The sequence below is a fragment of the Muntiacus reevesi genome, chromosome 16 (assembly GCF_963930625.1).
Source record: "Muntiacus reevesi chromosome 16, mMunRee1.1, whole genome shotgun sequence".
In the NCBI taxonomy this organism is placed as follows: domain Eukaryota; kingdom Metazoa; phylum Chordata; class Mammalia; order Artiodactyla; family Cervidae; genus Muntiacus; species Muntiacus reevesi.
In genome coordinates, this window is record NC_089264.1 from 41657866 (window position 1) to 41684453 (window position 26588).

The 26588-nt window shown below is 42.0% G+C and overlaps 1 protein-coding gene across 2 annotated transcripts in view; it reads right to left on the bottom strand.

The window, feature by feature from the left end:
* PPARGC1A (PPARG coactivator 1 alpha) overlaps positions 1–26588 on the bottom strand; it is a 690475-nt gene that overhangs the window by 487470 nt on the left and 176417 nt on the right. For both annotated transcript variants that reach the window (XM_065907304.1, XM_065907305.1), the window contains one exon: positions 2254–2318. In XM_065907304.1, coding sequence (XP_065763376.1) covers positions 2254–2271 — 18 coding nt within the window. In that variant the 5' untranslated portion in view covers positions 2272–2318. The remainder of the gene's footprint in view (positions 1–2253; positions 2319–26588) is intronic.

Genomic DNA, 26588 nt, shown 5'->3' on the forward strand with positions numbered 1-26588 from the left:
AAGGAAAGGCTACGATGCCCATTCTACAGGGGAAAATAGTGAGATTCAGACAGGGTTCCTGGTGGTCACGACTAGAACCCCTGAACCCAGCCTAGGATTGTTTCACTACTTCCCTTTACATTCAGAGCACACTGACTCAGTGTCCCAGACAGATTCCTGCTTGTGTTTCTCTGAGGTGGTGGCAGGGCTGGCAAGAGGCTCTTGTTTCAAATCCTTGTTTCTGTTGCCAGGCTCGTCTTGAATAGCAAAAGAGCCCCCGATCGGCAGAAGACACATCAACAAGACTGCCTTAATCATGCTTTCTGCTAACGACGAAATGAAAGTTAATTTCATGCCTTGCATTCACAGACAAAAAGGTTCAGAGCTGTTTAAATTCTCTTCAGCCCGATGACAGTAAACAGGAGGCTTCGTGTTCTAATGCTTAAAATCACCCTTCGTATCTCAATATATTATTTATGCACTCAGCTTAAAATAAACAGCAACTTGCAAGTAGGTGAGTGGTCTCATCCAGGATGAACTTTTTTTTTCCACTCTGACAGTTACTTTAAAACATCGGTAAACAACCTTAATTCACTTCTAACGAATTAGTAGGCGACTGCTGCGTCTCCAGGAGGCAAGCAGATTGTATTATTAACCAAAACAACTTTCTCCCTGTCAATCATCTGCACCTCACAGAAGGACGTGGGTTTTGCTGTGCCGTTACTCAAACCAAGCCATGGGAGCGTGTGATTCCAGACGATTCCTTCCAGGTCACTCTCTTGCGGATCTTTGATTAGATCTCTTGATTCAGAGATGCAGAAGAGGGCCTGCAGAAGGACTCTCGGTGCGGCTTGTTAAGAAAGACACAGACAATAAGAACCTTGCAGTGGGTAAAGAGCTGGGAAGTCAAAGCAGACAAACTCTGCTTGTGGAGGGAACTGATGCTGACCAAGACCACCTTAAGGGTGACTCAGTAAGTACCACCAAATATTTGAAAAATGGTATCACTTTGGAGTAGGAAGACTGGTTCTTTGTAGGGATGGATGGTAAAATCAGGACCTGAGCATGCAAGATATGTAGAAGGTGGATTTGGGTTCAACTCAAGAAAGAATGCTGTTATAGAAAAGAGTTGTCTCTTGCAGTAGCAGGTCTGCCTCTGGGGGTGCTCGGGCACCCATCAGATGGAATCCTGAGAACTGGCCACGAAATATGACCAGAGACAAAACATGCATGGACCTTTCCTAGATATAAGGTCTTATAGCCTGTGAATCTCAGGGGGACTCACAAAACAGGCTTCAATAAGCAATGACAATCCTTTCTCAATTTCTCTCTGTTTGGAGGTTTTAAAGGGTGATAGCCACTCTTTAAAAATATGTGTGTGTGTGTGTGTGTGTGTGTATACACACACACACACACACACACACACACACACACACACACATATATACCATGGAATAAGCTAGGCATGCTGTTGACCAATCTACAGTTGTTCACACGATGCCAGAGCACTGGTTAACCTCCCAAAATAAAAATATGTCCCATTTAGCAGGAAAAATCAGTCAAAGCAGCTGCTGTAGGATTCTACAGTTTCTGCCTCCTCTTGAGCTTTGTAACTTGCAGCCCTCAGCCAGTCCATGGACCAGAGGCCTCTCCCAAGTCACCCGGGCTGGTACATGGTCACAAAGGGGTGATCCATTAGCTGACCATTATAGCTGGCCTCCTCCCCCACCTCAAGTCTGGAAACACAATATTTAGTAACTTATCTAAGAGATGTCTCCTTCAGTTTAATCATTAACAAAACATCACGGACCTCAGAGAAACATGCAGTGTCTCCCAGAAACCAACCATTTCTTTGAGATGCAAATAGACTGATCAAAACACAGAGTTAAAAGAAAATCAAAAAAAGAAAAAAAAAAAAGGGAAGGAGAGAGACAGAGATAAGGGAAGAGAAATTCAGATACCTTGCATTCATATCCAGGGTTTATATCAACACTTTCACACAATATGCAGACATGTATTCTTCCAAATTGTCTAGTAAACATGAACTGAATATTTTGGGGGGTTGGTCAGACTTTTGCACATCAAACATATTGACAAACGATTAGAGAGTTCAGCAATGTTAAATTCTTGAAAGGAATTCACATTCTCAATACTTGGGTGTGAAACTCAGAGTTACTGATTTCCTAGTACGGCAAAAACAGACATCCGATATTTACACTATACATAACATACATATGCACAGAACATAACATGACAATAATGTGTTATACTTACAAAGTACCCTTCATCCATGGGGCTCCAATTTTACCAATATTAGTTCACTGATTTTCGCAAAAAACCTGAAAGGCAGAGGGTAAGTTTGTGTTACCCCCACTCTGCAGATGGGGATACAGAAATGCATTAGGAGAATAAATTATTGACCTGTTACACTGAGAGAATTCAGTTATGGGAGAACAAGAATTATAATTTTCATCTTCCCTGTCAGAATACAACTTGACCACCTATCTTTTCCTTGGGGACTGATATTTCCCATGTAATTTCCACCACAATCTCAATGTATTAAATACATTTTACCCAGAATAAAATAGTGCAGAATGGCACTTGGTCCAAAGAGCTCAGAGACCAATATTCCTTTAATACCAGAGAAAAGGTTAAAAAAAAAAAAAAATTCCCATATCCAGTTTAAACAAGGAGAAAAAAATTAGATTGACAAAATAAAATCATCCAACTAAAATTTGGCCTGAAAATAATGTTACTACAGTTCAGTTTGTTATACACATACTTATGTTCACATGTCAGCATATGGACTTGTCTTTAAAAATTATTCCAAGGAAGTCAGAAGCTTCAGAAATAATCTCATTTAACAATATTTTTAGAAGGGTATATTTTTAACAACCCTTTCTAGGACACCCCATCATTTCTGCCACTCTCAGGCCATTTATTTGGGCCCTGACCAAATAATTAACATTTACCGAGTTCTCACTATATACAAGTTCAGTGCTCCATGTGGTTTCTTGGAGGACACAAAAATGTGTAGACAATAAGAACTTCATCAAAAAATTTCATCAACAATCATCAAGAAACTTAAAATCTTACAGTTCAAGGATCTGAGTACAGTAACAATCTCTCTGATTTATCTGGAAAGACTCGATGGTTTTGGACACTCCTGGTGAGTCACAAACACCAGTCCCAGAAGGATGACTCCTTCGGGGAACGTTTTCCAAAAAGATGAGTTTAGGTTCTGTTTATGAGACAAACTATTTGGTTCATAAAAGCTGTGTCTCCTTAAACATGTCTGACACACAGAGAGAGAAAGAGAAAAATCATATGATATTCCTTATATGAGGAATCTAAAAAAAAAAAAAATTATTCAAATTAACTTGTTTACAAAACAGAAACAGAGACTTGGAGAACGAACTCATGGTTGCAGAGGGGAAGGGACAGTAAGGTCGTTTAGAGCTGACATGGACACATGGATAACCAACAAGGTCCTACTGTATAGCACAGGGAACTCTGCTTGATATTATTTAAGCAGCCTGGATGGAAAGGGAGTTTGGGGGAGAATGGATCGGTGGCTGAATTGCTATGCTGCCACCTCAAACTATCACAACATTGCTGACTCATCAGGCTCCATTCCCTCCCTTCTTTCTCTTTCTCCAGGAGTCTTCCCGCGGCCTAACTTTATTGATCCATCTCTTTACTTATTTTTCTAATTCTTCCCCCCACCTCCCACCCGCCACTAGGATACAAGCTCCATGAGAGTGAGGGACTGCTTTATTCACCGCTAAATGAATCCTAAGGCCAAAGGACCCCGTAAATACTGGTTGAACAGATGAATCACAGTGCTGAACTGGGTGCTTGGCCTTTCTCCTGCATCTCCTTTTACTCTCTCTGGGATGTTATTATAATTTCTAACAAATACATCTCAAAACTGGATCATAATAGATTTTTCCAGCTAAAGGGGAAAAAAATTCATTGTCAATGAATTTTTTCTGAAAACTACAATAAATGCCCATTTTATCATTTTCCCTTCTCCTGACTGCTTGAGCAGTGGGCCAAGAGTCAGGTAACCTCGCTCTCCAAACAGCATCACTGTGGGTGGCTCTGTGACCCTGACCTCTTCACCCTCCAGGGCCTTTTGTTTTCCAGTGGCAAAATAAGAAATTTTCAGAAGTTTATTTTCAAGCTGCCTTCTTCCCAGGTGACTCAGATGGTTAAAAAAAAAAAAAAATCTGCCTGCAATTCAGGAGCCACAGGAGGTGTAGGTTCGATCTCTGGGTCAGGACAATCCCCTGAAGGAGGGCATGACAACCCACTCCAGTTTTTCTGCCTGGAGAATTCCATGGACAGAGGAGCCTGGTGGGCCACAGTCCCTGGGGTCACACAGAGTCAGACACGCTTAGAGACTAACACTTTCACTTTCACTTCTGGTTCGGAAACTATGGAGGTCAGCATACAAGTGATGGGCCAAATTATATCTTTACATCTTCTGAGTTCATACCACTTTCTAAGTAGAAGCTTATCTTGAAGACAGCAAGGTCATTTCACAGGAAGCAAGTAGAAATCCCAGAGGGAAGGATTTGATTATTCAGTCATATCTACAAGCCTGCCAATTTTGGACAAACACCCCAGATATCCCAGAAAGCTCATTTTTCCCCAAGATCACACCCCAACATACAACAGACATGCAAAGGAAGGTGCCACATCAGCTGGTTATGACATCTTGAGTCACAGACACTTCAGTGGGGACTCTAAACAGATTTCTTATCTACTTGCACATTAAAGAAACTCCTACCTTCACCAGTCAGATATTTTCCCCCCAAGCATCTGAACAGCCAAAGAGATTTAGAAGCAATTAACATTCACAAGTAACAGAGCAATCAACAAGGGAATCGCTAATGGGACTGGACAGAATCCAAAAGCAGATATTAGGATAATAGTGAGTCCCTGACCTAGGGTACGGTGTTAATTCTGGAGGGCAGCCTCGTGGTACGTTTTCAATAGCTTTGCGGGGCTGCTGTCACGGTCACATATGCCTCAACTATATATGGTTCCTAGACCCCCATTGCCACGAAATACTTTTTTTTAAACTACTATGGAAAAGAAGGCATTTTTGCATTGTTATAACACAACCTCTAGCATTAATGGTGTATATTGAATTCAAGTTTATTTTTAAATTGCCTACCTGACAAAAATGTTAAAATGTCATTTTTTCCCACTTTGGGTCTCTTGACTATCTTCACCTGTTAGCTCTTGTAGCTAGAGGCCACAGAAATAATAGCTATAAATTTCCACCCTGACGCTTCTCCAGTAACTTTTGCCACTTATTTGCGTGCACATGGGTTTATACAACCCTAGTACACAGAAGGACACGGGCACTCCTATTCCAACCAGCTCTATGCTTGCTTCCTTGTCAGTTTTTCTGACCTGTTTTCAAAGATATCACTCCAGAAATCAGCATATAGCCATTCCTTTATTTTACCCTACCAGGAAAGTCTCTGGGTGACAGAGAATGTTTCCATTGTTACTCTTCCTGCTCCCACTTTTTAGCTTTCATCTCTCATCACTCCGATCCATCTAAAATGCCAATGCCAAGCAAATCTATCTTTACCTCCCCTAGGACCACATTCCTGAATCCCTGCCCTGGCTCTCCTTCTCCCTCAGCCTAAAGTGCAAACGGCTCAACCTTCAGAGGTTGGACCTCTCCACGCCCACACATGCCTCTCAATCCTCAATTCCCCTGCCAGCCGTCCTGCAGGGTCATCTTGCCTCACTCATGACCGTGACATTCACCTCTAATCACAGGACATCTTCCCTTAACATATGAACTCCGGGCCCCAGGCAGGCAGAAAACCCAGTGTATTCCCACTTTTCAGTTTGGATGTAATTAAGCATTGCCTAGGATGGTTTACTTTATTCTGTGTGGCCTAAGAAGCTAAATTCCTTCCAAGGTTGGGCTTTTAAATTTTTTGACTAATATAATGTTAGATATGAGTATATAAGTGCATAAACATCATTCATTTCGACAACAATGTTTTTCTGGTGGTTCTATGGCATTCATGCTCTCGTCTACTTCGTCCTCCTACTTTGCTGCTTTGAGCTATGAAAGGGTCCCTTCTTAACAATTCATTTATTTTTCCTTCACCTCCCCACCCCCAACACACATCCATTATGAAAACGCATCCCTCTTTAAAGCTTTGGTTTATTCCCTGAGTACAATCAGCCACTGATACACAATCTGCCGCCACCAGGCTGTGTGTGCTAAAAGCCTGTGTTGACAAAGATTTTATACAACAGAATCCAAATTAAAGGGAAGTTATCCAGAGACCCTACTGAAGAATCCCTCACTTTATCTCCGTGGCAAGTATTTTCATATTCCCAGCTCCAGCCAGGAGACTGGGAGACACAACCCGCCACTGCGCACACACACACACACACACACACACACACACACATCTCAATCATCGCCTCTCCTCCCGGCTCCCTCCCCACACCAAGCAACAGCAGTTGAGATTAAAATGCTTCTGGGGCTATGGTAATCCAATCAGGGCTGGGCATGCTTCAATCTCTACCCCTCGGTGGTCGGAAAACATTTTGGCAAAATGCCTTTCAACTGCACTCCACATTCCGAGTAGGTCTCGTGCTTATTTTTGACTGCTCCACAGAAGTGAAGGTGACCAGGGGCCATCCTGCCCAGGGAGCAAGTTTTCACCTGCAGAGTGTCAGAAGCATTCTGGGCATCAAGGAGTGGAGAAAGAGAGAGAGAGACTGAGTGTGTGAGTGAGTGTGTGTGTGTGTGTGTGTGTGTGTGTGTGTGTGACAGAGAGAGATTGTGATGCACCCACCTACAGATGGGGAGCAGGACACAAGGGAAAATACTGCACAAACACACATTTTTATTTTTTAACTTCAAAGATGAGAACCTATTTTTCAACTCTTTGCCCTACCTAAGCGCCAACCAAAATATCCCCCTCATTCTATATTAGTCAAAGCTTCTCAGGGGTCCTTATCCTTTCCAGATCCCTTTGGCTGTTGGATAAAATCTTGAGAGGGGAAAATGGTTTTTAACAGAATTGCAAAGGAGATTAATTATATTGAAACACTTTTCCATCCTGAGTTAAGACGCCCAGCAGGGTGTGGTTCTACTGGATAGGAAGTAGAGATCCTGTCTGGATTTTTACTTAACATGGGATTTCTGCTGAAGACCCTCGCGCTAAGCGAGCATCATGCTGTTACAGAAAGTAGAAAGTGGTGACTGTGTATCCTGTTCCTATGACGGCACATCTGCCTGTACACAGGGTTTGTAAGTGTCTTTGTCTTGCAAACAGCCTACACCCATGAACCCAGAGCCCTTCCGTATTTGCTACACTGGATGGAATAGCTAAGAACATAGACTTCCTTTATTTACAGTCTTAAGTAAGTTTTAACTACTCCTGAGAGAGACATAGAGGAATAAAGAAAGCAATTTGAGGAGTTTTGGAAGAGTAGAAGTAATGGTAAAAAAAAAAAAAAAAACAACCTCTATTTAACCATTTATTCTTTCACCAAATATTTATTGAGTACCTTCCCTAAATTCACAGTGCTGAATAAATGATCCACAGAACTCCCCCCAGGAGTTTACACGCAAATGTGGGGAGATACTCTGAAAGCCAATACATGCTGCTGCTGCTGCTAAGTCACTTCAGTCGTGTCCGACTCTGTGCGACCCCATAGACGGCAGCCCACCAGGCTCCCCCGTCCCTGGGATTCTCCAGGCAAGAACACTGGAGCGGGTTGCCATTTCCTTCTCCAATGCATGAAAGTGAAAAGTGAAAGTGAAGTCACTTAGTCGTGTCCAGCTCTTCGTGACCCCATGGACTGCAGCCTACCAGGCTCCTCTGTCCATGGAATTTTCCAGGCAAGAGTACTGGAGTGGGGTGAAGCCAATACATAAGTAAATGTAAAACAAGTAAACACATGTCTAGTAGTGATGAATGCTATGAAGAAAAACAAGGCAGAGGAGGTTAGGGAGTGTAAGGACATGAACTCATACTTCATGTAGCATTTATTTCCCCATTTTATGTCACTAAATATTTGTTGCCAAGCTCCTACTATGTTTCAGGTTCTGGAATGCATTTTGGAGAAGTCAGAATTATATACATATGGATGGATGAATAGATGGATGGATGGATAGATGGTTGGATGGATAAATAGATGTGTGTATATATATATGTATATATATATATATATCACACACTTGATTTTCAGTTATTTGAGTATGAACAGTAAGCAGTCTTCACCAAGAAGGATCTGGATGGTGCACCCCAACTAGAGCTTCTTTTAAAAAGCAACTGATGAATGCCTCTCATGGGATCCCAATGTGGGAAGGATACAGTGGGGTCTGTGTCTGCTCTGTTGAATGGTACGGGTGCTGGAAGTATTTAGTGCCCTGGTGCAGAGTCCACAACCATGGTCTTCCCTCAGGCCCACGACTTACCTCACTGAGTGGATGTGAACAAGGTACATCCCTGCTTTGAGCCTTGGATCCTCACCTGCAGGCTCAAATGCAGTGGGGTTCAAATGCAGTCAGGCAAGAAGAGTGGTCAGCACAATGCCCAGAACAAGGGAACTGACAGATGAATCCTTGTCCCCACTCATCTTCTCATCCAAGAAAAACATGAACACCAGAAATGCGAAAGGCACCCCCCACAAAAGGCTGTGCACCCAGAATAAAGATACACGGACTGCTTTTGCTTGTTTTCTTTGTGTTGTTGTTTTTTGTTTTTTGTTTTTGACCCAAATAGTTTTAGGGAATATGGCCTGCTTGCACGCTTAGTTGTTCAGTTGTATCCGACTCTTTAACACCCTATGGGCTATAGCCCTCTGTCCATGGATTTTTCCAGGCAAGAATACTGGAGTGGGTTGCCATTTCCTTCTCCAGGGGATCTTCCCCACCCCAGGATGGAACCAGGGTCTCCTGAATTGCAGGTGGATTCTTTACCAGCTGAGCCAACAGGAAAACCCTTAGGCAATATTAGATGTTACTTAAAAAAAAAAGCCCACAGTCAATTAAGTTTCAGAAAACAACATGAAATGAAGCAACATGGGTCTCTTTACTTCAGGTTTTCCTGTTCTGCAATAAGTGGATGTGAATCACATAGCTTCAAGCAATATGAACAATGGCGTGAGTGTTTCCCAATTTATTTGACCCCAGAACCCTTTGGCAAACCTTACATGACAGTCATCAGCACAATTGGGAAATGTGGATTTGCTCTAAGAATAAATGAATCAAAAGATATGGAATCTATACCCCCTTTGCCTCTGATGTGGTCTGATAGCTTTCTTGGAAAAGGCAGACTTGCGCATATTTTCTGCAAAGTAAGAAAGCTGGTGGCAGTGTTTCCTATCCACTGGACCACAGCAGCTTCTCCTTTTCCTAGAAAAGAAGTCATTATTCTGGGACCACAGTACATTTGGGGGAAGTGTTGGCAACATCTGAACACTTCTCATCCCCTAAGACAGGTAATTCCCCTATTTTCTGCAATAAATGGGCTCCTAAAACGAGTTTTGTTAATTATTCTCTCGAAAACCAAATCCTCTTCTGGCTACACCAGGAGTCCTGCTACTTAAAGTCACACCAGGTTTTCTTTATTATCTGAATGCTTCACAGTGAGCATGCATTACTTTCATAAACAGAAAATCAATGTTGGGGGAAAAAAGGAAAGAAATTCTGTAGAGATGTGTTGATACACCAGTGATTAGTCCAAAAATTACCTACTTGAACATGAAGATTTTTATATATGAGGCTTTTCATGAAGATCTTACTTAATGTTGGTACACTTGATAAATCTGAAGCCCGAAGAGATAGGCAAGGAGGAAACTGGGGCCAAGACGCCTCACATGCTTAGAATTCAATCTTGGGAGGAGGGAATCGCCTACAATATCTGGCTCTCCAAGGCAAAGAAAGTGGTGGCTGGGCAGAGAGAAAAGCCAGGAGGAAGGCAGTCAAGGAGGGATGGGGGAGGGAGAGAGAGGAAAAGGAAGGAAGGGGGAGAGGGAGGGGAGGAGGGAGAATGAAAAAGAAAGAAAGAGAGAGAGAAAGAACTAGAGTGAGAGAGAAAGTAAATGAGAGAAAAATAAAAAGCAAGAGTTGTTGAGATGCTGCAAGGAGGGGAGGGGAACACAAACCCACAGATTAAGTTGACCCAAGTCAATACAAAAGGCTTTGTGCAAGGGCTCTGGCATTAATGGGATTTGGACCGCTAAAGCCATGGGAATCAAGTACAGAACATAACCAAGATGCCGGAGTTATTTTTGAAATGGATGTCTTAAGTAATATGAAGCTTAACTAGCAGGGACAGTCACAGCATTTTGCATGACTACTGCCGGCTGCTGGCCCAGCTGGGAACCTGAGCAGACCAATCACCCAATCACCAGCAGCCTCTGACCTGGGACAGGGGACAGGATCAGCAAGGTGAGCCTTTACCCAGAGGCGAGCACGGAGGAGTTGGGGTGTGTGTTGCCAGGGAGATGCGCTGCTCCTAGAACCTGTCAGTAATGCAAATGTACCTGGCAGGGGACCCACTGAGCCAGAAACCTGGGGCCCTGCGTTTAGATGGAGTTTTCACTCTTTCAATCAATCTTTCATCCCATGACTCCAAAGACCATTTGGGGTCTTGAAGATACTGGGAGAGCCAGACAAAGCCCCTGCTCTCAAGGGGCTTGCATTCTCCTGGAAGAGGGGAAGCCAGCAAGGAAGGAAGAATTTCTAGGGGTTACAAGACACATGTGTGTGTGTGATTTAATCTCTCAGTCGTGTCCGACGCTTCGCAACTCGATGGACTGTAGCCCGCCTGGCTCCTCTACCGGTGGAATTCTCCAGGCAAGAATACTAGACTGGATTGCCATACCCTCCGCCAGGGGATCTTCCCAACCCAAGGACCCAACCCATCCTCTCTTTCCTCTTCTACATTGGAAGGCGGATTCTTTACCACTGAGCCTCCTGGGAAGCCCATAAGACACATGAAGAAAATCAAAAAGGAAAGAGGAAAAGAGAGGGCTCCCAGCGGAGGAAATGTGCTTAAGGAAGACAGCACCACAGAAGAAGAAACATTTAACTTAAAACTGAATAAGAAGGTGGACCCCACCCTGCCAAGCCCCGAGTAAAGCACAGTGAAGGAAGAGAGAGCCAGCAGATCTTCCCTTAGACGAGGCAGAGGCCACCGTCACCCCTCCCTTCCAACCAACTCAGCCTTCGGCAGTTCTAAATTCCAAAGCTCACAGACGTGTTTAATTTTAAAATCTTAAATTGCGTACTGTGCCTGGTAGGAAAATCTATCCCAAAACTTGGGATATTTTTAGAATGGTCCACTTCAGTTTCTTCAAGTACTTTTTTCCCTGTTCAAACAGAAGATCCAAATAGTCCAGGTAACATCAGCCTCCTCTAAATACCTGAAACTGCATTCATCAACCACTTTTTAAAAATTGGATCTTACTTCAAAGCTGAATGACTTGATTACTCCCACAACAGCATACATTACACTGATTACGGGATTATTCACATGCCATTTCGAAGAGGCTGGGCAACATTTCTCCACATTGCAACCACCAACAAACAGTGGCGAACATGGAAAATGGGATGCTAAGACTCCAACGCTCTCCATGTCCTAATACCATGATAAGATGCCTCTGCACTCTTAAAAAAAACAAAACAAAACACTGATGCTGTTTAAAAGAGGGAGAGAGAAGGAGTTACTGGGTTGGTCAAAAACTTCATTCGGGTTTCTCCACAAGATGCAATAGAAAAGACCGAACAAACTTTTTGGCCATCCTGATATTTTTAATACAATACAGCTCAGAGAGAATAAAAGAAAAAAGCACCAAAAGAGCCCAAATATGAGGTTGTTTCTAAGATCTGACACACACCAGGTGCTCAGTAAACAAAATGTGCCCCTCTCTGTATTCCTTGCCCAAGTATACCCTGAGCACAGATTTTTATATCAATAATTTGCCAATAACATATTCATTGGCTCATTTTTTTTTTCTGTCAGTCAAGTGCTGTGTTTTCAACCTGCTGGCAATTGATTCAGCTTCATCAATTCATAAGAATGGCTTGGGGTGAGAAGGGGGTGAAGAGGTGGAAGCTTTATAGCCATGATTCACTGCTAATCGATGATTAGCATTTTATGCTCAAGACAATCGAATTCATATTATTCCACATTTTAAAAGTTTTTGAAGGAACACATTAAAAGCTAAAATGAAAACAGGGCATCACAAGTTCAAATAAGCCATTAATTAGACAAAGAAGCATAATTCTACTGAACACTATTTTACTAGCTAATCAACGTGTCACTTTTTTCTATTGGCATCTACTTACTGTCATATAATTTCCATAAGGGCACCATCTGTATTTATAAAAAGAATTATCTTTGTGGTGATCTTCCAATCTACAAACAATAATGATATTTAACTTTTCTTATGGGATCAATTTTAGAATTGGGTTAAAGGATTTAGAAGTCTCTTTTTTCATGATGAACCTTAAAAGGACTTATTCATACATATCTGTGTTATAAGCACTTGAAAAAAAGAAAATACAACAAAAGGTACTTTTGATTGATTAAAATGTACAGTTCTGGATCTTGCCACGTACATACTTTTAATCTAGCATTATCAGTCACTTCAGTCACTCAGTCATGTCTGACTCTTGGTGACCCCATGGACTGCAGCATGCCAGGCTTCCCTGTCCATCATCAACTCCCGGAGCTTGTTTAAACTCATGTCCATCAAGTCAGTGATGCCATCCAACCATTTCATCCTCTAGCATCCCCTTCTCCTCCCACCTTCAATCTTTCACAGCATCAGGGTCTTTTCTAATGAGTCAGTTCTTCTCATCAGGTGGCCAAAGTATTGGAGTTTCAGCTTCAACATCAGTCCTTCCAATAAATATTCAGGACTGATTCCCATTAGGATTGACTCATTTGATCTCCTTGCAGTCCAAGGGACTCCCAAGTGTCTTCTCCAACACCACAGTTCAAAAGCATTAACTCCTCGGCACTCAGCTTTCATTTTAGTCCAACTCTCACATCCATACATGATTACTGAAAATATCATAGCTTTGACTAGCATTGTCAGCAATGTATTGCCTCTGTTTTTTAATATGCTGTTTAGGGTGGTCATAACTTTTCTTCCAAAAAGCAAGCATCTTTTAATTTCATGACTGCAGACACCATCTGCAGTGATTTTGGAGCCCAAGAAAATAAAGTCTGTCACTGTTTCCATTGTTTCCCCATCTATTTACCACGAAGTGATGGGACCGAATGCCATGATGTTCAATTTTGGAATGCTGAGTTTTAAGCCAGATTTTTCACTCTCCTCTTTCACTTTCATCAAAAGGCTCTTGAGCTCCTCTTCACTTTCTGCCATAAGGGTGGTTTCATCTGCATATCTGAGGTTCTTGATATTTCTCCCAGCAATCTTGATTCCAGTTTGTGCTTCAACCAGCCCAGAATTTCACATGATGTACTCTATATAGAAGTTAAATAAGCAGGGTGACAATATACAGCCTTAATATACTCCTTTCCCAATTTAGAACCAGTCAGTTGTTCCATGTCTGGTTCTAACTGTTGCTTCTTGACCTGCATACAGATTTCTCAGGAGGCAGGTAAGGTGGTCTGGTATTCCCATCTCTGAAGTATTTTCCACAGTTTGTTGCAATCCACACAAAGGCTTTGGCGTAGTCAATAATGCAGAAGTAGATGCTTTTCTGGAACTCTCTTGCTCTTTTGATAATCCAGCGGATGTTTGCAATTTGATCTCTGGTTCCTCTGCCTTTTTCTTAATTCAGCTTGAACATCTGGAAGTTAATGGTTCACGTACAGTTGAAGCCTGGCTTGGAGACTTTTGACTATTACTTTGCTAGCGTGTGAGTTGAGTGCAATTGTATGGTGGTTTGAGCATTCTTTGTCATTGCCTTTCTTTGGAATTGGAACGAAAACTGACCTTTTCCATTCCTGGGGCCATTTCTGAGTTTTCCAAATTTGCTGACATATTGAGTGCAGCACTTTCACAGCATCATCTTTTAGGATTTGAAATAGCTCAACTGGAATTCCATCACCTCCACTAGTTTTGTTTGTAGTGATGCTTCCTAAGGCCCACTTGACTTCACATCCCAGGATGTCTGGCTCTAGATGAGTGATCACATCATCATGGTTATCTAAGTCATTAAGATCTTTTTGTAGAGTTCTTCTGTGTATTCTTGCCACCTCTTCTTAATATCTACTGTTTCTGTTAGGTCCATACCATTTCTGTCCTTTATTGTGTTCCTATTTGCATGAAATGTTTCCTTGGTATCTCTAATTTTCTTATAGAGATCTCTAGTCTTTCCCATTCTATTATTTTCCTCTATTTCTTTGCATTGATCACTGAGGAAGGCTTTCTTATCTCTCCTTGCTATTCTTTGGAACTCTGCATTCAGATGGATATATCTTTCCTTCTCTCCTTTGCCTTTCACATCTCTTTTTTTTTTTCAGCTATTTGTAAGGCCCCCTCAGACAACCATTTTACCTTTTTGCATTTCTTTTTCTTGGGGATGGTCTTGATCACTGCCTCCTGTACGATGTCACAAATCTTGTCCGTTCACCTTGAAAATTAACCTGCCCTTTCAAGCAGTATTGGCTCAGAGGTTAAAGTGTCTGCCTGCAATGCAGGAGACCCGGGTTCGATCCCTGAGACAGGAAGATCCCCTGGAGAAGGAAATGGCAACCCACTCCAGTATACTTGCCTGGAGAATCCCATGGAGGGAGGAGCCTGGTAGGCTACAGCCCATGGGGTCGCAAAGGGTCGGACATGACTGAGTGACTTCAGTTCAGTTCAGTTTCAAGCATTATGGGTCCTTACTATAAAATCCAATAAAACAATCATAAACAAAATATTTTCTGTTTTCCATTTTGGCTGAAAGGACAAGTTAATTTTCAAGGTGAACTGATTTTGTGCTCCATGCTCAGACAGAACCTGTATTTGCCAAGGTCACTGCTTTGAGCTGGATCAGCATCTGGCCAACTCACTCAGTTATGACACATGATCAAACTCTGCCGTGTCCAGTTCTTAATGCTAGCCTTGCAAGGGCAAGTCACTGGCTTAGAGATGGCCAGTCAGGCTGGTGGGGATGAGCCAGCAAACCCCTCAACCCAGATGGACTAGAAACTCGTAATGGAAGACCTTCTGTTGGAAACAGGTATCATAGATAAGATGACAAAACATGGAAGCAAGGAGAGATTTGTTTAAAGAGTTTTGATAGCTACCAAGGGGCATCCCAGGTGGCTCAGTGATAAAGCATCCTCCTGCAATGCAGGGGACCCAGGTTTGATTCCTGGGTCGGGAAGATCCCCTGGAGGAGGGAATGGTAACCCACTCCAGGATTCTTGCCTGGAGAATTCCATGGACAGAGGAGCCTGGCGGGCTACAATCCATAGGGTCGCAAAGAGTCAGACACAACTTAAGTGACTGAGCACGCACATGGCTGTCAAGTAGGACCTCAGAGAGAAAAGTTTTTGGTTTTACAAAGGTACATTACTTCAGCTTTGAGTCAATCCAAAGAGCAAGATTCAGTTTGAGAGAATCAATCAAAGACAAAAGTCTCACCCTTGGTTAAGATGCAATTTTCTCCACTAATAATCAATTACTTTGTAAGTTTACTTTCAAACAAGATTTAGAAGGATTAAGATTAAAAATCTACATGACATACTGAACAACGAAATAAAAAGACAAAACACAAACTAATATTTATACTTCATTGATTGATTCCTTACTTTGTTTGAGTTCATGGATTTCCACCAAATATCAAGGACTGTATTAAGTATCTGGCACAGTGAACAAACCTGGAGAAGGAAACGGCAACCCACTCCAGTATTCCAGCCTGGAAAATCCCATTCACAGAGGAGCCTGGTAGCTACAGTCCACAGGGTCACAAAGAGTGGGATACGACTGAGCACGCGCACACACAGCAAGGCATGGTGAACAAAACAGACATAGTCTCTGCCCTCTTGGAGCTTACTGTCTTTTTCAAAAAGTATGTGTCAGTGAGTAACTGAGTGGAAATTCACCAATCATATTAGTGATTTAATTAAGATATGTAACTACTACATTTCCTCTCTCTAATACAGTTTTATTGTTTTTTAAAATCTGAAACATGTCTTTTAAATAATTTGCCTATGTCCCACACTGCAGGTGGATTCTTTACCAGCTGAGCCACAAGGGAAGCCCAAGAATACTGGAGTGGGCAGCCAGTATTTCCTAGGTCAGGAAGATCTGCTGGAGAAGGGATAGGTTTCCCACTCCAGTATTCTTGGGCTTCCCTTATGGCTCAGCTGGTAAAGAATCCACCCGCAGTGTGGGAGACCTGGGTTCAATCCCTGGGTTGGGAAGATTCCCTGGAGAAGGGAAAGGCTACTCACTCCAGTATTCTGACCTGGAGAATTCCATGGACTATATAGTACATGGGGTTGCAAAGAGTCAGACACGACTGAGCAACTTTCACTTTGGGACTAGAAGTAATATTTCTGGATTGAGGGGCTGGTTTTTTTTTTTGGTTTGTTTTTTGAAATGTTCATTGAAATGTTGACTTTCAAAGAAACGTTGACCATTGAATATTTGAAATATGCTAATAAAATGGAGAATGTTTAGGAAAATGTAATAAAACAAACAAAAAAAACATATTCAGGACTAGAAAATGGTCTTCTTGGGTAAAGATAAGGAATCAGTCTCATTTCTCCCCAAAAAAAATAACTTGACTATTATCTCTGCAGGGAATGAACATGTAAGAGAATGAACCTGGGGATCAAAACAGTTCTCTCTTCAAACCCTGGCTCTCCCACTGTGGGAGAGAAGCTCTCTGCATCTCAGTTTCCTTATCCAAAAAAGAGGCATATCAGAAGAATTACATGATAAATGTAAATAGCTTAGCAGGGAATGGTTGATCTCTCTTAGGAGCCATCATCGTCACATGTCATCAGCAGCATCACAGAAAGAATTCAAGATCTATTGTAATAAAGGGTTTGTGGTAAGTACAAGGAGGCAGATAACAATCTAACCAGAGAAAACGCTAGGATTTAAGTCAGAAGTCCCTGATTCAAATCCTGGCTCTACTCATGCCAACTTCTGCAAACTTGGATAAAACTCTTAAATTTTTGAGTTTCAGTTTCCCCAGCTCAAAAGGGGACCTAGTAAAACCTAATTAATGAGATAATATATAAGGAAGGATAATATACATCACATACAACATCTCATTAAATACAAGATACTACTAAGTTTACAGGAAAGCACATTCTAACAATAATCTACCATAAAATGATCTCTTTTTTAACCACCCAGGTTAAAAAACTTCCAGAAAAATCATGAACTTGAAATTCAGCTGCACCATTCACTAGATTAATATCTCTTAATTCTCTGGGCCCTGGTTTTTGGTCAAGAAAATAGCATATTCATTTTGAGGATTAGAAATCAGCTGAGCAAAGTGCCCAGAAGAGGGTCTGGCACATCACACATGTTCATTGATAGGCAGTTTCCAGCCCCCTCGGTTAAACTGCAATTCACTACATCTCAGTTTTAGCATTTATATTTCCAAACTCTTTAAATGAAAAGCATTATAAATAACCTTTGGATGATCTTTAATTCTTTATGGTTTAGAGTGGGGAAAAAAATCTATAGAAACATAAAATATCCAGGGTGTCAAATATACAGTATAATCACTTTATATGATCGCTGCTAATACAGTTCAATCTAAATTGCAGTCTCATATTTGACATAATTATACATAACCAAACACTAATAAAAATTGCTGCCTTATATTTCAAATTAGTAATTATGGTAGTAAACATTAACAACATGTCAGATATAAGATGGTGATTTGTTCTGAAATGTATTAGAAATCATTATACTGTATGATAATTTTAATTACAGTTGGGTAGCAAGAGAGCAAGCAGCGGTTAGGGCTTTAAGTGCATTATGGGAGCCAGCTGCTGCTGCTAAGTCAGTTGTGTCCAACTCTGTGCGACCCCACAGACGGCAGCCCACCAGGCTGCCCGTCCCTGGGATTCTCCAGGCAAGAACACTGGAGTGGGTATGGCAGCCAGCAGCTCTTCAATTCAGCCCTAGTTCTGACTTCCTCGGTTTGAGTTCAGGCAATGCATAATTCTTTCTCCACCTTTAAACAGTGAACCCAATTCCCTCTGCAGAATCCGTACTATCAGGAGGTTTGAAGTCATTTTTCCAGGGTTTTAAAATCCTTAGTCTATCACTTTCTAGCCAGATGAAGCTGATTGATGGGAATTTCTCTGTGCCTCTGTTTTCTCATCTTAAAAATGGAAAATGTAATGATACCTAGCTGAGAGAGTGATAATAGCAGCCAAATTAGATCATTCTATTTGCAATTCTTAGCCTGGTACCTGGAAGATAGTGAGTCTTCAATATATCATAGTGGTAGTTATTATCATTTTATATCAATATTCAGATCAATCGTTTTCTTAAACTACTTAACAGTGACCAAATAGCCTATGTAGAATAGAAATGTGTTGAATTATTAGTTTCTTTCTCTCAGGACGCTGTAATCTTCAAAAGTTAGTCTTTCTCCTTTCCTCTCACCTTCTATATTTTCTCCATTTCTTTTCACTCACTCAGTAAATCAATGGGAAGACCCCATTCTTTATATTTTCACTTCTCAGGAAGGCTTTGGCTCATTCTTTCATGGCAACTATTTCCATGTTGGCCTTAGCAACATGACCTTAGCAACTGACCTTTAAACGAAGTCATGACCCCTAAACATGGTCCAGCACCCATCTCGTGCTCAAATAATGATGATGATGAAGAAGCTGAGAAGATTCCATCCCCACAAGTAAGTATAAAAGCCACAAGGGTAAGAGCCACAAGATTCCTACCTGCACCCATATTACAAGTTGACATACCTGAAATCTGATCATTAGACTCTAATTTAGGAACTTAAAGCCCCCTACCCTGTCTACAACCCCCAAAACAGTGAAATTCATTATTCCAACATAAAACCATTTTTTAAATTTCAGAGTTACCTATTTCTACCACTTTTAAAGATCTCTAGATTTATCCAATTTAAGAAAAAAAAAAAAAAAAGATCACACACACACATAAAAAAAGGTCTCCAAGATCTACATGCACTTTCATGGTCGCCTACAAAATGGGGGAGAACTCCCAGCATTATGATAAAGCACCTTGCCTGTCTACATTTCCATACTGTTTCAGGGAAAATATTCAGGGGAACAGACTGGACTGCTAATTAGAGAACTGTCTGAAACCACCATGAACCACATTTCCATCGGTGCAATAAGCAAAGACGCTTCATTAAAATCACTGTCCTCTGCAAGGGAAAGCTGTTTCAAGCGCAATAGATCTAATTCACAGGAGTGATCATGCAGACCCAGGTACAGTATTCATTATTAACTTAAAAAGTATGCCAAATCAATTAAAAACCATTTTAAAGGGAAGGAATAAAATTTAGTTCTACCTAACTGCAGCTCAGCTCTAATTTATCTTCCAGCCACTTTCAAGGGATTTTACTTGGTTCTTAATCTAACATTCATTGGAAAGGGTAATTCTCATGAAATTACAATGGCATCTCTTGCATCATTTAATGCAAATGTTCCCATTCTTCGGAAATGGAGAGCAGCTTCTCCAATAAGGACTGCCTTCAAGGTGTAAAGTGGAAGAACTCTGGGATCTGCTTGAGAAGAATAAAACATTCCGTTTCAGAAACTGCTCAAATTTCAAACTCTGCCTGCATCCCTATGACAAAGTATACCCAAATATAGGTTATTCACAACATGTTTGTTATAAGGCAAGGCATATGAATTCCTGCCATGTCTTTCTTTACAAACATGTCAAGACTTGTGAGCCCTTAATGAAATGCAGCATTTTAGAGGCAAAAAGGAAGCTACAAGATGCCAAAAACAAAAGACTCCTTTCTTGGGACCGGGACCTTCTTATGCTAATGATAGTTCTCATCACAGGAGACGCTGCTGTTGTTCAGTTGCTAAATTGTGTCCAACTCTTTGCTACCCTGCCTGTATCACCTCAAAACCAAACAGGGCATTAGAGGCCATTGAGATGAGCCACTTCAACTCACAGATGAAGAGACTGGAGCCTAAGAGAGAACAAGATTCTTCCAAAATGTCAGGGCTGGTGAGGGGCAGAGACTACTGGGCCCAGGTCTGGACTGACCACCCCACGGCTGCCTTCCACTAGTGCCAGAGGGTTGACAAGACTTTAAAATAGACTTTGTGCTCCTGGGGCACTTTCATAAGTCCCATGTGGTACCAATCTTCTGGTATTCAGGTAAAATTCCAAAAACTTGGAATTGAGTTTATCCCAGTAGGAAATTTTTAGTCATAATTGAAACTGATATTGGGCTTCCCAGTGGTAAAGTATAGTGGTAAACAATTCACCTGCCAATGCAAGAAATGCCATTTTGATCCCTGGGTCAGGAAGATCCCCTGGAGTAGGAAATGGCAACCCACTCCAGTATTCTTGTCTGGAAAATACCATGGACAGAAGCTGGTGAGCTATGATCCACAGGGCTGTAAAGAGTCAGACATGCCTGAGCGTGGCACAGGACATTGAAACGGAGCGCCCCTAAAATCGAGTTCCCCTGCAGAGTTTATGATTAACTTCTGTTTCCAAAACTTTATTCTCTTTCTTGTCCCACCCCCTGCTCCCTTTGGGATGAAGGAGTAGCAAAGAAAATGGGAAACTGAAACAAGCAGGATCCACAGGGCCCTCCCAGGTCCAAAAGCCCCTCCATATCCCCATTTCTTGTTTGTAGAAAAATCTTTAGTCCCCCAGACCTTCTCTGAGTTCCAAAGAGCAGATTCAAAAGTTATTAATACTAATTATGGAAGTGAGGGATGCAGGAGCAAAGGAAAAGTAGTCAAGAAATAATAGTTCGGTGATAAAACAGAGTTCCGGCGCCTCCTCAAGAGATCTACATAACACTCTGAAACACAGCTTTCAGTTTTTCTATAGGAAGTAAGACCCCGCCCTGGTGAAGGATGATGACTATAAGTACATAGAGCTCAAAGTGAATGGAACCAGAAGGTTGAAGATTGAGATTCCCAAAATACCACCCTGTTACCTCACTACCAACCAATCGGAAGCAGATCATGCCCCCTGCAACCTCAACCCAAATGATACTTTTAAAAGCCTTTCTCTGAAAGCCATGGGAAATGGAGCTGCCCTTTCTCCTTGCTTGGAAGCTGCAGTAAACGCTATAATTCCCTTCACTGTAACCTGGTGTCAGTAAACTAACTTTGCTACACAGTGGGCGAGCAGGCCCGAGTTCAGTTTGGTAACACTATAGCAGTTAGTTGGGTTGATTTTACACTTGCATTTTTTTTTTTTAACTAAGGCCCAGAAGTACAATCTTCCTCATTTGTTAGCTCTTCTTCTCCTTTTAGCACCACTGTTCACTAGTAAACAGAAGTCCCAAGCAGAAGATACCTACTTCTTCATCAATCCCCAACCCCGAGTCCGGGGCTTTCTGAGACGGTGAGAACACGGCTGTCTACCCTGGTTTTGATTTATGGCAGGGCTCAGCAAACTTCTATAAAGGGCCAAATGGTGACTATTTCAGGCTTTGCCGGCCATTTGGTCTTTGTCTCAACCGCTCAAATCAGCCACCCTAGGGTAGTCATAGATATTATGTAAGCAGTCATAGGTATTATGTAAGCAAATAAGCATGGCTGTGTTCTGATAAAACTTTATTTATCTATTGAAATTGAATTTCATTTAATTTTATTTTTTACAAAAATTATTTATTTACTGATTATAATTTTTGGCCACACCCTGTAGCATGTGGGATCCCAGTTTCCTGAGCAGGGATCACACCCGCACCCCCAGGATTGGAAGGCAGAGCCTTAATCATTAGACCACCAGGGAAGTTCCTCAGATAACTTCCATGTGTCATGAAGCATTATTTCTTTTTTATTTTTATTTGACCATTTAAAAAACAGGAAGGAGGCCAGATTTGTCTTGTCCCTATTGTAGTTTGCCAACCCCTGGTTTAGAGTTATGAAAGCACCCACTGCAAAGAAAACTTCCTTTTGCTGCCCAGATGCTCTCCATAATTCACCATTGGCATTCACCGGGCTGATGAGGACGTTTTCTATTAAACGTCCATGTTTTTGCATTGGTATGTGACAGGCATGACTTCAGCAAGGTTATATTCCAGTCTTAGTAACTTCAGTTCACACAGAGTGTTCCTGAGTGGGGTATCTTCCTTGATGGGAAATATAACTGAAAAAACTAACTTGATCACCAAGAAGAAGTTGTACAATTATGTCACATTTTATGATATCAGTCAGATTACAGAGGAACATCCAGCCATGGGATGGATGATACTTGTTTTACCACTTGATTTTTAGCCTTCATATGTAAATATCACTTTAATTTAGGACAGAAACATCTCTGTTTCATCTACAGCCAATACTACAATACAGCCAATATTAGCACCAACAGATCAATCACTGAAATCATTATCAATCTTTTGTCTGTACAATGAAGTAAGTAGAAACGTTCCATTTAAATACCTTTACACACAGCACAACTCTACTGGCATCAGCATATTACAAAAACCAATTTTCTTACATCAACTTCTATCTACTTCTAATTCTGTAGCATAGCTCTGGGGAGTTGCTACAAGGTCTGTGTAAACTGAAAATCTAAATAACATTATGACGCCTATTACAGAACTAATTTATAATCTAATACCCCAGTTGAATTTAATATCCTATTTATTTATTCAAGCAAAATATCTGGAAAAAATATGTCACATCATAATGTAGTTGTTATGAAAATGGAAAAATAAAACAGAATTTTAGAGACGGCATGATAATTGCTAGGGGCAGGTATGAGCAAGAATTTCAGAGCCCCTCACACGAAGGAGAGACAGAGACGGGAGCCCTTTAATAAATAGAATTTTTGCTTTATAACGCAATTATTGTCAAATTTAGTATTTTACATCAAATTTACAACTTTCAAATGTGATTCCTATTAATGTTATCTGCTCAGAGCTACTGCAGCATAAAACTGTTGGCCAACAGATGCCACCTCATCAACTGTCTTTAACAACTCCATTCCCATCCTGGATGGAAGAACCGAGTTTATTGCAGCGTTTATAAGTGCATGCTGCCAATACAAATGCACAAGTGATGCCCATATATATAATACAAACAGGCTTATGGACATAACTCTACGGAGGCTTCTGCAAATACTAAGTTCTGTGCTGATTTCTTTATCTTAAGATAAGTGGAAGGAAAGAAGAAGGGAAGGAGGGAAAAGAAGGAGGGAGGGAGGGAGGAAGGGATGGAGGGGAAATAAGAGAGGAATGAAGGACAAAAGGAAAGAAGAGAGGGAGGATATTATGACACTAGAATAAGAAAAGTGATGGAAAGCCCAAGTACAAAAACATTATTTTTTTCATTCAGTCGCTCAGTCGTGTCAGACTCTGCGACCCCATGGGACTACAGCACGCCAGGCTTCCCTCTCCTTTACCATCTACGGAAGTGTGATCAAACTCATGTCCATTGGGTCAGTGATGCCATCCAACCATCTCGTCCTCTGCCATCCCCTTCTCCTCCTGCCCTCAATCTTTCCCAGAACAAAAACATGGTGTGGTGACAATTACATCTGACCACAGGTGCTCCTAGCCATCCAGAAACTGGAATGACTTGATGAAAGTTTAGTGGGCTCTGTAGTACATGTGCAGGAGAGCTCCTACAATTCAGAGAAAGGGTGGCAGCACCTGAATCCCACAGGAAAGAAGGAACATGCCTACTGCCTGCTTTTTGCTGAGATAGGAGCCATGTTTGCAGTGGAGGGAGCAGCCCGTGCTGGCTCCAGGTCCCAAAGTACGCATGCACCCAGGTGCACCCCCACGCTCACACTGGTGAGCCCCTTCCAGGCCTCACAAAAAAGCAGAAGAATCAGCCATCACATTGGAAGGTCTCAAACCTTGAGGTCCTTCAGTCCTTTTCCAAACCTGCATGTCTGGATTACAAGCCCTGCATTAAATTGCCTGTATTTTTATTTCACTCCCCACATGACTGAAGCACTTCAAAGTTTAGGAACCAGTGACCTCTATGACCAAATTTGAAAGGCTCTGGGAAGAGCCCTTTGCCTTGGAAATTATAACAGTGCTCTCTCAATATCCTCAAATACCGTGGTTAGCAATTCATTCTTTTGCCTTTTGAAGGTTTTCTGGTCTCCACATGTTCTGAAACCAAACTCAGATATACTGAGGAGAAAGACTGTAAGCCCTAGTGCCAGATGATGCCTTGGTTGGATACTTAGCCCTGCAGAAATTAAACAAAGCATCCCAAAATGGGCAAGGTAATACCCCATAAAAGGAGGATATCAACAATACAAGATTAGACAAAAGAACATACATGGGTTGTGTGACTGCATATACCCTCTGAGCAGACTGCATGGGTATCCAGGGTTGGGCATCCCAGCTTCATCTATCTGCTGGATACAGTTTGACATCAAAAGTAAATCACGTTCAGGTCCCTCATGTGTTCTAGGATGTACCCAGCTCCAAATGGGCCTTTCTCCATGGGTATCAATTTTCAACAGCACATGCATGGAGATTCTGGTGTGAGAATTATGCTCTCTCCTGACAGATGGGCCTCCTATGATGGTTAGCCTTCTCCAAATATAGATCTGGCCCCCTACTATTTCCCTAGCATCCCTCCTAGTGTAGATTCCGTCTCCCTCCTCCTCCTGCCACTAGCGTCTGCTCAGCAAGGCTGCCTGGGAACCATGAAGACCATCTCTTCCCCAAACCACCCTACCTGCTCTTTGTGAAAGGTACACACGTGCAACAGAAACCCAGCTCAGCATTCTATTGATTATCACCTATAAATCTCACTGCTCATAAAAAAGCTCCATGAAAATACAATCCAGGGACATAAATCTCTCTAAGAGAGATGAAATCTGATGGGAAATAAAATTCTCTCATTTCATTTATTCCCATGTTTAAAAGACTGACTTTCCAATCAGCTGGGAGCACTAACATGAGATGGTGGGGAATGGGGACCGAGCTCAGGTGGGGATCAGACTGACAGGAGAGCAAACACTCGCTGTGCCAGCCCCTCAATATGTGCCACCAGCAAGCGGCATCATCTCTGAGCCTCAGTTTTGTCATATCTACAATAAATGGGATAAACTCCCTTGCACGGCTGCTGTGAGACCAAGTTTGATAGACTATAGGTACCACACATACGTGAGGCACTCAAGATGGTAGCTGTTACATGCAGTACATCTCCACCTTTAAAATTATTTTCAACATGAAAAAGAAAAAGAATGTTAGTTACTGGCCCACTCAAAATCCATGCTATCTTCCCATAGGTTCAAGTGATGGCACATAAGACTGTTTCATTCATTTAACTGACACTGACATTAATTGAGCATCACCTATGTATTAGGCTTTGACCGAGATCCTGGGACTTGTATAGGTTTGATCTCCTATTTTAACATGTGACAGGACCAACATTTAAGGAGATGCACAAGAAAAAAACAGGTGGTGGGGAAAGTCAATTTTTTTTTGCAGAAATCCTTATACTGTACACAAGGCTTAGTCCCCCCATGTTCTTCATGAACTTTGAAGAGTGCATCTGTCCTCTCAGAAGCCTTCAGAGACCTCCAGCCCAGGTGCTCCCTGGCTTCTCTTAGCTCCAGAGAGAGGGCCAGTCCCTGAATTTCCACATCGTGTTGCCATTTTGATTCAATGAAGTGACAAATCCCTATGCTGTGAGCTTTAGAAGGACAGGGATAAAGCCGTGTGAACTTCTTTACTTCCTCCCTCACCAGCAGAGTGTCTGCACACAGTATTCAAATTTCACCTCTGAGAGCTTCCCTGGTGGCCTAGTGGTAAAGAATCTGCCTGCCAATGCAGGAGACACTGGGTTCGATCCCTGATCCGGGAAGATCCCACATGCCACAGAGCAACTCAGCCCATGAGCCACGACTACTGAGCCTGCGCTCTAGAAGCCAGGAACCACGACTACTGAACCCATTTGCCACAACTACTCAAGCCCTCAAGCCCTAGAGCCCGAGTTCTGCAACAAGAGAAGCCACCACAATGAGAAGTCCAAGGACTGCAACTAGAGAGTAGTCCCTGCTCTCCGCAACTAGAGAAAGTCTGTGCAGCAACGAAGACCAGCCCAGCCAAGAATAAATAAATAAAAACAAATTGCCTCTGCTTCCAGAGCAAACCTCACCATCAACTCCCTCCCCTCCATCACTCCTAGTGACCAGAAAGGCAGTCCCTGAGCTTAAGTGGCTGAATTCCAAATACATTTTCCCACCACCACAACAAAAAAGATGAATAGAAACTGTTTGTCCCTAGAACAAGAAGAAAGGCTTACAGGACTGAGAAAAATGTTGATGTTCATAGTCACTTCAACTGGCCGGCAAAATTTGCCACTGCCTTTCCCATCTGATCTTGTGGGCCTTCCAACCCCAGACTTCCATGATCTGACCACAAGGCAAACATCACATTCGGCCCTTTTCCTCTGTGCTTGAACAATAAAATGGTCTTTGGTTTGAGTGAGCCA